The following is an 11,957-nucleotide window of genomic DNA, read 5'->3' as shown; positions in this document are numbered from 1 at the left end:
CCCCAGGGTCAGCGCCACTCTGGGGTCACTGGGAGTCCCTCAGGGTCACACAGGGTGATGCGGTTGGAGCATGAGCCATGGGGGTGGCCCCTCAGTGCCCTGTCCACTCTGCAGAGGAGATCAGCGACCTCACAGACCAGGTCAGCCTCAGCGGGAAGAGCATCCAGGAGCTAGAGAAAGCCAAGAAGGCACTGGAAGGGGAGAAGAGCGAGCTCCAGGCCGCGCTGGAGGAGGCTGAGGTCAGGGGCGGGGTGGACACTGACCCGCTGCTCCCTGGCCTCCCCTCTCAAACACACTCACGGCCCCACCGCCATACTCTCTGCTCTGCACCCCAGGGGGCCCTGGAGCTGGAGGAGACCAAGACTTTGCGGATCCAGCTGGAGCTTTCCCAGGTCAAGGCTGAGGTGGACCGGAAACTGGCGGAGAAAGACGAGGAGTGCACTAGCCTGAGGTGCGGGGTCAGGCTGTCCCTCCTCCCCGGGCCGACAGCCTCTCCCATCCCAACCACCTGAGAGCAGAAGGGCAGGTGATGTTGGCTGAGCCCCACTGTGTGGGGGACTGGCGCAGACACCTAATGCCCCCATACCCACGACCCTCTCAGGTAGGGACTATCGTCCAGTTTGGAGGTGAACCTCGGAGAGGCCAGAGGACTTGTCCAAGGTTACACAGTGGGGGTAGAGCCAGAGTTCAGTCCCTGTCTGTCTGCTCTGGGGCCTCACTCTTGCCTGTGAAATTGCTCTGATGGGCAACAGGCAGGCAGACACAAGGGGCTTGAAACCGGGGAGAGATCAGTCACTTATTCCCCAACTGGCTTCACGTCTCCAGTGTTCCCTGCGTGTCTGTAAGCAAGTCCCTCGCAGGCCACGACCCTTCTTTTCATCCCTCCTAACTACAGGCGCAACCACCAGCGGGCAGTGGAGTCCCTGCAGGCCTCCTTGGATGCAGAGACTCGGGCCCGCAACGAGGCGCTGCGGCTCAAGAAGAAGATGGAGGGCGACCTCAACGACCTGGAGCTGCAGCTGGGCCACGCCACCCGCCGGGCCACGGAGGCACAGGCCGCCACGCGGCTGCTGCAGGCCCAACTCGAGGAGGCGCAGGCGGGGCGGGATGAGGAGCAGCGGCTGGCGGCCGAGCTCCACGAGCAGGCACAGGCCCTGGAGCGGCGGGCCGCCCTGCTGGCCGCGGAGCTGGAAGAGCTGCGGGCCGCCCTGGAGCAGGGCGAGCGCAGCCGGCGGCTGGCGGAACAGGAGCTGCGGGAGGCCACCGAGCGCCTCAACCTCCTGCATTCACAGGTGAGGACGGGGGTCACAGGGATGCACGGGGTGGGGGCCTGAAGGCCAACTCTAAAGCCCTGCCCCCTCTCAGAACACAGGCCTCCTGAGCCAGAAGAAGAAGTTAGAGGTGGATTTGGCCCAGCTGAGCGGGGAGGCGGAGGAGGCTGCCCAGGAAAGGCGGGAAGCCGAGGAGAAGGCCAAGAAGGCCATCACCGATGTGAGGCTGGGCCGGGACCGTGGGGGCCCCGAGCAGAGCCCGAAGGGACTTTCAGCCCCGACCACGCCACCTCCTCCCACACAGGCAGCCATGATGGCAGAGGAGCTGCAAAAGGAGCAGGACACGAGCGCACGCCTGGAACGGATGAAGAAGACGCTGGAGCAGACGGTGCGGGAGCTGCAGGCCCGGCTTGAGGACGCAGAACAAGCCGCCCTCCGTGGTGGGAAGAAGCAGGTGCAGAAGCTGGAGGCCAAGGTGTGTGAGGCCCTCCCAGTCCCTTGCCCTGCAGGGTGGGCCACCCGAGGGCAGGCTGAGGGCACCAGGCCCACCGGCTGGCTGCTCGCAGGTGCGGGAGCTGGAGGCTGAGCTCGACGCAGAACAGAAGCAGCACGCCGAGGCCCTCAAGGGGGTGCGGAAACACGAGCGCCGGGTCAAGGAGCTCACGTTCCAGGTGGGTCACCAGGTCCACCTAGGGGGGCAGCCCTGGAGCTGGCCTGGTTCGGGCAAGACCTGAATCCCCTTTGCCTGCCCAGGCTGAGGAGGACAGGAAGAACCTGGCTCGCATGCAGGACCTGGTGGACAAGCTGCAGAGCAAGGTCAAGAGCTACAAACGTCAGTGTGAAGAGGCGGTGAGTGCATGGGGGTCTGAGGATGCCTGTGGTCACCCAACTAACTTCTACAGCTGGCCCCAGGCTCTGCAGCCAAGTGGGATGCCAGCAGCCGGTCAGGCCTGCTCCATCGCTGGGCCGTGGATTCCCCCGTGTTGGCTTTGTGTGTAGGTTGGGACAGTGACCCCACTGCCCAGCGAGAAGACACGTTTCTAACAGCTCCGGCAAGATGTGAGACGTAGCTCTGTCTCTGAAGAGACCGCATGCGCCTTCCCCTTCCAGCCAGGTCTGGCACATGGGCACCTCTGGAAGGAGTGGCTCCACCCCCTCCTTCCTGCTGTGGGTACTGGCGAGGGGGGAGGAGGGCCGCGGGCAGTGGTGGTGGAGCAGAGGTGAGGACCCGGAGAAGCCAGCCCCTTCTGGGGGTGCTGACCCTTTCAGTGACCAAACGGTGAGCAGGCCTGCCTGTGCCCCCAGGAGCAGCAGGCCAACACTAACCTGGCCAAGTATCGCAAGGCCCAGCACGAGCTGGACGATGCGGAGGAGCGGGCGGACATGGCGGAAACCCAGGCCAACAAGCTGTGGGCGCGGAACCGGGACGCCCTGGGCCCCAAGGTGAGGAGTGGTGTGGGACACCCACCCTGCCTTCCGCGTTGGGGGCAGCTCACCCAGGCACCCCTCTCCCCTTAGCACAAGGAGTGACACCTGAGCCTGGGCTCTGAAGAGGGACACCTGCTGTTTGCCCCACCCTGATCCCCTCCTCTCTTCATCCACCCCTGCTGGAGCCTCGCCACCCCAAGCTCTGCTACACCCTGAATAAACGCCACGTCTGCAGCTCCTACCGGGTTCCTTCTCATTCTTTGGGGTTCAGGAGGGGAGGGGAGCACATGGTCTCATGGACAAAAGTCAGGTCCACATCAGTCATTTAAAATAAATTCTTTAATAGTCTCCATTTAATTGGTTTATTTGTTGTTAATAAATTGGCAACACACGGAGGGGCCGAGGGTATGCTCCCAGGCAGGCTCCTGCGCGGGGTGGGCTCAGGCAGGAGACGCTGCCCTGGAGCGGGGGACCCGGGCACAGCCTCCCTGTGCTCCAAGGGTTGGAAAGAGAAGGCCCCTCCCACTTCTGGGGGAACCCATGAACACAGCGGCCAATGAGCAAACAGAACCAGAGGAGCTAAAGGAAAACGAGGGAGGAAGGGAGGGACAGATGGGCAGGCTTGGGGGAAGGTAGCGTTCTCTGGTGTCCCCCATCCCTGCCCAAGGGCTCAGAAGCCTTTGCCTGGGTCCAAAGGCCAGGGCAAGCTTGGCTCACAGATTGGGGGAGGGTGCCCATATCTCCCTCCCCACCCCAGGACTGACAGCCAAGAGACCGGGCAGGAGCTCAGACAGAGCTATTTTTAAAAGTCCCCTTACCTCTGGGTGGCCGGGACCCCAGGGTTCTGAAGGAAGGGTGGGCACAGTGTCCCTGTCCTCGTCATGGAGATCTTGAGGGAACTGAGGCTCCCCAATGACCCGGGGCCCTCAGACCCAGGGGCCAAGGGCTTCTAGTCGCTCCCTCCCACCAAGCCTGTACCTGAAGACCTGGGGCAGGCGGAGAGCAGCAGGGAGGCGGGGTGGGGGGACGGGACGGGACAGGGCAGGGCGTGAGGCACACGTACCCACGCTCACCCGCACTGGCCCAGGCCCAGCAGCCTCCCGAGGCCTGGCCCAAGATCACTCCTCGGTGAAGTCCCTGTCTATGTCCATGTAGGGCTCCTCGATGTAGCTGACAAGGGCAGAGGGTGACTGGCGGTCCGGGTTCAACAGGATGGACACGGTCTCTTTCCAGTATGAGAAGCTGATGCAGGAGCTCTGGGCAAAGAGAGAGGGGCTGGGCGGGTGCCTGTGGGACTCGGGTCAAGCCCAGCACCCTGTGGGGAGGGCCCTGGTAAGGGGACAAAGAGCTGCCTGCCACAGGGTCCAGGCAGGGACCAGGGACCCCAGATGCCCCTCCGAAGGGCCCTGGGTCTGCGTGCCCGCAGCCCGCCCGCCACCCCTCACGGGCAGGGCACTCACGTTCTCCAGGCAGGTGCTGTCCTTGTCCTTGTGTAGGTAATGCTGCTGCCAGAAGCGCAGCAGGTTGTGGAAGTTGTTGAGCAGGAAGCCAGGGTACTTCTTGCTGTGCTCCATCCGCTGCAGCAGCCGCAGGTACAGGGGCAGCCGCTCTTTCCGTCGGGCCAGCATCAGGATCACCAGGCTGGTGTTCAGGCAGCTGACATTCTCCTGCAAGCACCAGGCCATCCAGGTCACGCACGTGCCGGCAGCCCCAGGGGCCCCGGTGAAGCGGGGGTGCCACTGGGCAGGGAGGACGGTGCCCCTGGCGGAGTCCAGGGGCCACGCACTGCGCTGCCCCTGCAGAAAGCTGACGAGAGGACTGGGGAGAGCAACGATGCCGGCATCCTGGCCCAAGTGCCTTCCTGGTCCCTCACTCACCCCCCCACCATCCCCACCCTAGGATGTTCCCGGTGGGGACGGTATCATCAGTCTAGTTAGAGTCCACTCTTCCTCCAGAATCAGCTCAGGCATCGCTTCTTCCCAGGAGCTTCGATCCCTGGGGCGGCGGGTGCATGCATCAGATGCAGGTGTCCCACTCCGCTTCACTCAGCACTAGACAGGCAGCTTCCTGAAGTGTCTCAGACTGTTTCGTTCACTGTGCATCCCCAGCCCAGGGTCTCACCTCAGTAAATGTTAGATGAAAAAATGAAAGAACAACCTCTGAGTATTACCCCCATTTTAGAAAAGAGGGGTGTGAAGCTCGGAAAAGGGTCAGCTGCACGGTTATCTGTTGAAGGAGGTGGGAGGGAACATCAGGTCCAACCCCCAAGTCTGCACAGGAGGCTGGGCTCGGAGAGCACTGGACTGGGAGTCAGAGCTCAGTGCCCATCCTGACTCTGCCCCAAACCATCTGTGACCTTGGAGCCTTGCTCCCTCCCCAGGCCCCTTCTGTAAAATGGGGCACTGACCCTTATTGGAGAAAAGTCCTCAGAATAGCTGGGAGGGGTTCCCAGGAACCAAGGGATGGGTCTCAGGAGATGTATTGGGTTGGCCCAAAAGTTTGCTCAGTTTTAAGTAAAAAGACACATTTTTCATTTTCACCAAGAACTTTACTGAATGTATTCATTAACCAAATGAACTTTTTGGCCAACCCAACACTTCTAGGGTGAAGGTGGCTCTGGGATGAGGGTAACTGCTTCCAATCTCCCTTTCCCTGTGGCAGGTCTGCAGGGCTTCTCACCTGGGTCAGCGTCTGCACGTGGATGATATTGATGAGGCGGAAGAGGAAGGACATCTGTGTGGGCACCTGGGATATGTAGGCAAGCAGGCGGCACTCGGACAGGACCTCTGCGACTAGGGACAGAGAGGCAGAAGTGTGAGCAGCAGGTGTGGAAGCTGGTCTGCGGCTCAGGCCCAGGGGCCTGACACCCAGGCTTCTAGTCAAGCCCCCCTTGGGCTCTGACTCTGAAGCTGGGAGCCCCCACTGTCAAAACAACTACAGAAAAGGTTGGCTGCAGCAGGAACAAATCTCCAGCTGCTCTGCCACCCCAGCTAAAGCCTGCGTTCTCAGTAGAGCCCCTGCCAGGAGTTTGCTTCCACCTTTTCCTTCGGTCACGTTCGGGACCGCCTCTCCCAGAGGCCCTCCCCAGGCTTCACCACCTGGGGGCCTCTCATCCCAGGCCAGTCCAGGCCAGGAGAGGAAGGGTGTGTGTTGTTTTTTGCATTTTGCTGGCAACAGTGTTTTTTTTTTTTCACCTGCCATTAAAATGTCACACGTGCTCATCAGAGGAAGCATGGATGATAAAAGTAAAGCCAAGAAAATCACCCCGAGAGCCACCGCCTTGACCCCAACCACGTGGGTGTTTGGTGCAGCTACTTCCAGACATTTCTGTCTCCTTGCCAGAGGCTGGGTGTTTGACACCAATTGCAGCCACACTGGACCGATTCACCTTGGCATTACAGCTTTTTCTTACCTTTCATGTCCACCTGGTTTTCGAATCGGTCCAGTGACAGAGTGACGCAGCGCACCAGCATGTTGGAGTCCACCAGCGAGCTGTTGATCTGCTTCAGGAACACCTGGAACTGGAGCGGAGGCTGGGCTGACGGGGGTGGTGGGCTCTCGGCTGGAGACGGCCAAGGCCTAGGGCGTGCAGTCACTGCAGTGGGTATCCCCATACCCTGGCCCAGCTGTTTCCAACAGGAAGACTGAAGCTCGGACAAACCTGTGCACTGCCCTCACCACCTAATGAGCAGTCCCAGCAAAAGAGCTCGACTCAGATCTTCTGACACTATGTCCAGTGTTTTCTGCACTGAAGGGTCTACTGTCATTTTTACTTCAACTTGTCTGAGCTGGGTTTCTGCCACACACATCCTGTGAGGCTAACACACCAGGCCCAGTCCTGCCCTTCTGGGGCTCATCATGGCACCCAGCACACTGCATCAGACCCATTTCCAAGCCCACCTGCCCACAAGCAGCTGAGACTTTCATCCCTGTGTACCCAGGGTCTAGCACAGTGCCCGGCACACAGCAAGGGCTGATGAATGTTTGTTGACAACTACCCGCTGACTCCCCAGGACTCTCCAATTTAAAACCACCTGAAGACTGGGCTCCAACATAACTTCTGGATGATGTGGCAAACCCCACGGAACCCTGGGTTAGACTTACCTTTGCATCCGTGTTGATGTATTTATTGAATCTCTTGAATGCATCAACATTAAACTTCATCAGCTCCCCCAGGAGGTCAAAGTAACTCTGGAGCACATCCCGCGACTTGCACTCACTGTCCACAATGCAGTAGAGGATGTGCTGGGGGTGGGAGAAGACAGGGTGAAGGCAGGAAGGCGGCTGATCCCAGGGACCAACAGGCACATATGGCTGCTGCCCCCAGGCTGCGCTCATCTAAGCTGCCCACCGCCGGCCTCCCCCAGCCCTGGCACATAGCTCAGACCACGTGGCATTAGCTTCGAGCAAGCATCCAGGTTGATGGAACCTGCTCCCCTGTCTAGATTCTCATCTGAGGACACCGGTGGCTCCCAGGGCAGGGCCGGGCCTGACACACCTCACCAGGAAGTCGGGTGGTGGGGGAGGTTGGGCTATGTAGCCACCACCTCTCTCGCTTGCCCAGGTCCGAGCTAAAGTGTCTGCAAGACAGCCAGGCTCTCCAGCTCGCAGGGAGGTGGCCATCTCCAGAGGTAACACTGGCCACTGCCCGAGCACCAAAGCCATTCAAGTGAAGCACAGGGTTTAAGAACACGAGACACATTTTGACCCCATGGTTTGTCTTTATGTTAATAAAAGAAGAAGTTCACACTAAAGTCAGTGAACTTTTATCAAGAACATAAAGCAATTTATTAACTCCTTGAGACGGTTTTCTATGACAAACTGTTTCCTTTTTCATTTTTATTTTCTTGAAGTTGTATATACCAATTTGGATCAATTTTTTTCCTTATGGATTTTTATAACAATGCATGGGTCAGTTTCTTATTTGTATCCATTTTTTTTTTTTTTAAACCAATTGTAGCTTTGGACATTTTGCCCTACCTCCCTTCGTAAACTTTGCTTTTTCTGGAGGCCATTTTTCAATAAAGGGAAATTAACTTTTAGTCAGCAGCAAAATATCCTCAGGGTCAAAAGGCCTTGCTGAGCAAATTCACAGACTCCTATAATCCTCCATGGCCACCCCCAGATCCCTCAATCACCCGTTAGGCACCCATGGGGAACCCAGAGTTGACAGCTAAGGGGAAGTACCAGGGCGATCTGCACTGGCATTTTACGATAAAGAGATGTGGTCTGCTCTGCCAGCTGTCTAGGTCTCAGGACAGGAAAGCAACACATGGGGCTGGGGAGAGGGACACCCGACACCCTGGCTCCTCCGGGCCATTACCTCCAGAAGGCCTCGCTTCAGCAGGAACATCTGGTCTGCATAGGAGGTGGTCCCTCGGAGGAAACTCTCCACAGCCCGGGCTTGCCAAAACCTGCGACCCAAATGTTGACCCCTGGCCCAGGTGGCTAAGTCTGCCCTCTTCTGGCCCATGTTCTATTCACCAAGGGGCTGGGAGATGTCTGCTGCCTTTTCATTTATCCAACAGACATTTACTGAACGTCTATCTACTAGGCATCGGGCCTCACACTAGGCATTGGGGACACATCAAGGTCCCCATCTTCAGGGATCTGACAGCTCAGAGGGGAACAGTCCTCCATGTGGTTCGGCTGGAAGGAGCTGTGTCTTGGAGAAGGCAGCATCTAGGATCAAAGGGCTGGCCCTGTGAATCACGTGTGAAAACACACTCTAGCCTCTGCCCCTTCAGAGGAACAGGAGGACATGGAAGCGAGGGGCTGGGAATGCATAAGGGAACCTGACAGACGTGTGGACAGACCACTGAGCTCACTTCTGACAGGCTGTCCTAGAGAAGAGGTGGCTGATGTTGACTGAGTGGCCCTGGAGGGCAGAGCTGGGATCCATAAGGGGACGTCAGGACAAAGCAGGCTGAGTTGACAGGGAACCCTTGGGGATGGAGCCTACTGACAGCTCACACCCTCCCTCACCTGCTACTGCTGTCTGCAGCCTTTAAGACTCAACTTAGATGAGTCTAAGGAACTGAGGTGCCCTCCCTGTCCACACCCGCCCCACCAGCCCTTCCTTTGCTCCCACGGCTCCTGGGGCAGGTCCTGGCTCCAAGCCTTTCCACACTGCAACCCCCACACAGGTTTCTTTTCATGCTTGTTTCTCACAACCCAGGCAACTCCATGTGGGCAGGGACTGTAGCTCCCATTTCTCCCCCACCTGTCCAGCACCAGCACAGAAAAGGTGCTTGGCGAATGCTTGGTCAATTCTTGAAACACACTGGTGGCACGCAGCGGAAGCTAGTGAGTACGTGCTGAGTCAACACAAGGGAGATGGCAAACTCCCTCTCCCTGACAGTAACCAGATGTCCAGGGTAGAAGCTGGTGACTAAAGAAGGTAATTCTAACAACTTAAGAAACATTTGGCTCCTGGGCCCTCAGGAGTGGCAGGTGCATGTCCCAGATCTACCTGAAAGATGACTCAGCTGGCTCCTTCTTCATAACCTGCAGCAGACGAGTTAATAAGCCCCTCTTCCCATCACACACCAAACTCCTGAAATAAAATAAGACAGGAACATATTGGGGGCAGATCTGAGAGGCTGACGGGCCAAATTCCACTTGGCCGAAGGACTGTGTCTTGGGGCCCTGGGGTTGGGTGTCTCTTCTGGGTTAGGTGGGTAAAAAAACATGGTGACATTTCCAAACCTACGGGATGTCCTCCTGCCCTACCTGGGTCCAGAGCACCCTAAGGACTCCTGCAGTCTCACAACTGAAGAGCCAAATGTATTCTCACTACATCTCAGGGCAGCTTTCCCTGCCCAAAGTCACTGACAAGTGATCAGAGGCCAAAAACACAACCAGAGTCACACAGGGCTCAGAACTGCTGGAGAGAGGGCTGCTTACAACAAAAGTGGGTTTGAAATACCATGACATAGAGTCTAGCAGATGGGGAAAAGTCCATGCCAACAGGGTGAGGCAGGGAGTACCCTGGGCCCCAGGTTCAGCTCCAGCTGGCCTTGGACAAGTACCTGAGGTTCTGGGCCTCCACTTCCTGGTCTAGGAAGCAAAGACAGTAAGTGAGGAAATGACTCAGGTTGCATTATCGGGGAGAGAGGGCCAAGCAGGCAGGGACTCTATGTCCTTAAACTCTCCCTTCAAATAGAGCAGCTCTACTATTCACCCACTACAGGTGTTAGGGTGGGACTATATTCAGTTTCATTTGAACAAAGATTTCTGCTACTTTAAAAGTAAAAACAAACAAACAAACAAAAAAGGCTGGAGAATTACAACTCCTGTTGCTAGATACAGTCCTCCCTGCCCTGACCCCTGTGAGCCTGTGACTTCCCTGCTCTGCTCTAGAAAGTGAGGGAAGTATAACCCAGCTAATGGGACTTGGCAGAGGGCAGGAAAGGAGCATGTCAATGAAGCTGAGTGACAAGGGAGAGAGCAGAGTATATATGACCTGTGGTAGGTGACCTCTCCGAGCCCCTGCTCCCCAGTCTGTAAAGTGGAGGTGACGATGGCACTTCCCTCCAAGGACTGCTGTGGGGCTCCAATGAGATAATGCAGGTGACGGGAGGACAGTGCCTGGCACACAGGAGCCCTCAAGACACTGTAGCTACAAGTGAGTGAGAAAGGACGAGTACACACACCTGTGTGCACCCACCTGGGAGCCCTGGGACACGCAGGAAACCAGGGTGGGCTGTGGGTCACAGATGCACCCCAGCCATGCTCACCTGTCAGTGTTGAGGACGGCTTCCACCTCGGGGATGTTGGCCTTGAGAGAGATGGCGCTGAGTTCATTCAGCTCTTGGTTGTTGAGCAGTAGATACTTGTTCCTGAAATAAATGTGTTGGAGGCGGTAAAGGACAGGAACTGTGGCTGCCGCAGCAACACTGGGTTAGTCCTCTGCCCATTTGCTGTGGACGGAATCCGAGAAGCCCCCGGGTACCCGCCCCCCAACGCCACTTACCCCGAGCCAGCATTCTGCGGCAGGGCACGCAGCCCACTGGTCTCAGGCTGTGGGAGTCTCCCTGGCCCCAATGCCCACCCTCTGCCTGCCACGTCCACTAATGAGGCCCCTTTCCTTAGCATCTCTAGGCCTTTCTTTTGCCACTGAACATTTCTATTTAATTTCTCAAAGGCACTTCCAACTCAAGTGATGTCCAAATCAAACTCACCATTTTATTCCTCAAGACTGGACTGGCCCTGTTCCAGCATTCCCACCAGGAAGCCTGAGTCAGCTGTGACACTCCTTCCCTCCTTTCCCTTTCACATCCAGGCCTCTCGTCACCCAAGTCATGTGGACAGAACCAGCTTCCTAAATGGTCTCCCCACAGGAGTCAATCCCACACACAGCACCCAGAATGATCTTCAGATAACTGGAACCTGATCATGTCACTCCCATGAAAAATGCTCCCACATTTTTGCACTGCTTTAGAATATATAAAATCCAAGCCTGCGAACACGACCCATCAGATTTAAGAGTCTGATGAAAGCTAGGGGCTCAATTCTTCAGGAAAAAAAGGACACATTCGGAACATACTGGTGCCATTTTTCAGGGCTGACATACTTGCTGGAGCTTAAGGCCTTCAGAGAGAGAACCTCTCAAAGAGGATGATCAACACGATCCAGACAAAAGCTACAAAGTGAAGGCCCCTGAGGTCACATGTGTCCTCAGGCATGTCCTATTAGCTTATACAATATTTCAAAAGAATATAAACCAGCACTTAAAAATCAGGACTTTTCACATAAATCTTAATTTCTGGCTTTCCTTGGGGGAAAAACTCAGAAGCTATGCAACACTGGGCCTTGTTTCCTGTACACCAACAGCTGCTAAGAGCTGAGCAGTGGCTGCCTATGTGTTCCAGCTCACCAAGGTCTCACCAACGCCAGGGTCAGCTGCCATTTACCCCTCCCCTGCACTTTCCTTATAGCAGAGAATCATTCTCCCAATACATTCTCCACCAAAGGTTGGACAGTAAAAATAAGAGGGCAGAGTGTGTTTCAAGGAAAACGGGGGAGAGTACATCTCCTTGTACAGGGGAAGAATATTCCATCTGCTCAACATGCCAATACTCAGCCCACTTTGGCCATCTGAGGTTCCTGCTGGCCCCTGCAAACAGCCAAGCTCCTTGCTCAGAGGGACAGACGGCTGAGAGCTGTATTGACCCCAAGGGTAATTAGGGGCCAGCAACTTCCACACTCACTTCCAAGGCGCCTGTGGGGCAAGGGGAAACTCAGTATAGGGTCTGG

At 56.8% G+C, this 11,957-nt stretch overlaps 2 protein-coding genes across 7 annotated transcripts in view; one reads left to right on the top strand and one right to left on the bottom strand.

Annotated features, from left to right (window-relative positions):
• The first annotated feature begins 62 nt into the window (after positions 1-62).
• MYH7B (myosin heavy chain 7B) lies at positions 63-2,922 on the top strand. Of its 2 annotated transcripts, none has more exons than XR_003683231.2 (9): positions 63-239; positions 336-451; positions 896-1,292; positions 1,366-1,491; positions 1,576-1,746; positions 1,838-1,942; positions 2,025-2,120; positions 2,271-2,385; positions 2,577-2,649. XR_003683231.2 is itself a non-coding variant. In XM_028499911.2 (9 exons), exons 1-9 carry the CDS (start codon positions 78-80, stop codon positions 2,799-2,801), a joined length of 1,323 nt encoding a protein of 440 aa, XP_028355712.1. In that variant the 5' UTR covers positions 63-77; the 3' UTR covers positions 2,802-2,922. The 2 variants fall into 2 exon arrangements, 1 of the variants encoding a protein (XP_028355712.1); XM_028499911.2 differs by lacking the exon at positions 2,271-2,385 and adding an exon at positions 2,790-2,922 and having other exon boundaries at positions 2,577-2,714.
• Positions 2,923-3,019: 97 nt separating this feature from the next.
• TRPC4AP (transient receptor potential cation channel subfamily C member 4 associated protein) overlaps positions 3,020-11,957 on the bottom strand; it is a 79,585-nt gene continuing 70,647 nt past the window's right edge. For 3 of the 5 annotated variants that reach the window (XM_055089898.1, XM_055089897.1, XM_055089899.1), the window contains exons 12-19: positions 10,439-10,540; positions 9,172-9,255; positions 8,023-8,113; positions 6,804-6,944; positions 6,112-6,278; positions 5,379-5,491; positions 4,160-4,366; positions 3,020-3,955 (exon numbers count right to left, since the gene is read on the bottom strand). In XM_055089898.1, coding sequence (XP_054945873.1) covers positions 3,579-3,955; positions 4,160-4,366; positions 5,379-5,491; positions 6,112-6,278; positions 6,804-6,944; positions 8,023-8,113; positions 9,172-9,255; positions 10,439-10,540 — 1,282 coding nt within the window. In that variant the 3' untranslated portion in view covers positions 3,020-3,578. The remainder of the gene's footprint in view (positions 3,956-4,159; positions 4,367-5,378; positions 5,492-6,111; positions 6,279-6,803; positions 6,945-8,022; positions 8,114-9,171; positions 9,256-10,438; positions 10,541-11,957) is intronic. The other 2 variants (XM_024128300.3, XM_024128301.3) reach the window with 2 other exon arrangements.

Source organism: Physeter macrocephalus, chromosome 14, assembly GCF_002837175.3.
Source record: "Physeter macrocephalus isolate SW-GA chromosome 14, ASM283717v5, whole genome shotgun sequence".
Taxonomy (NCBI): domain Eukaryota; kingdom Metazoa; phylum Chordata; class Mammalia; order Artiodactyla; family Physeteridae; genus Physeter; species Physeter macrocephalus.
Note: the sequence above shows the minus strand (reverse complement) of the source record. Positions and strands in the feature narration are given on the sequence as shown.

What these genes read in the sequence shown, in the direction of transcription:
- MYH7B (XM_028499911.2), top strand. Translation starts at nt 78, where the DNA reads ATGGGGGTGGCCCCTCAGTGCCCTGTCCACTCTGCAGAGGAGATCAGC. An exon ending in TCAACCTCCTGCATTCACAG is followed by an intron (nt 1,293 to 1,365) that starts GTGAGGACGGGG and finishes GCCCCCTCTCAG; the next exon opens with AACACAGGCCTCCTGAGCCA. An exon ending in TGCAGAAGCTGGAGGCCAAG is followed by an intron (nt 1,747 to 1,837) that starts GTGTGTGAGGCC and finishes GGCTGCTCGCAG; the next exon opens with GTGCGGGAGCTGGAGGCTGA.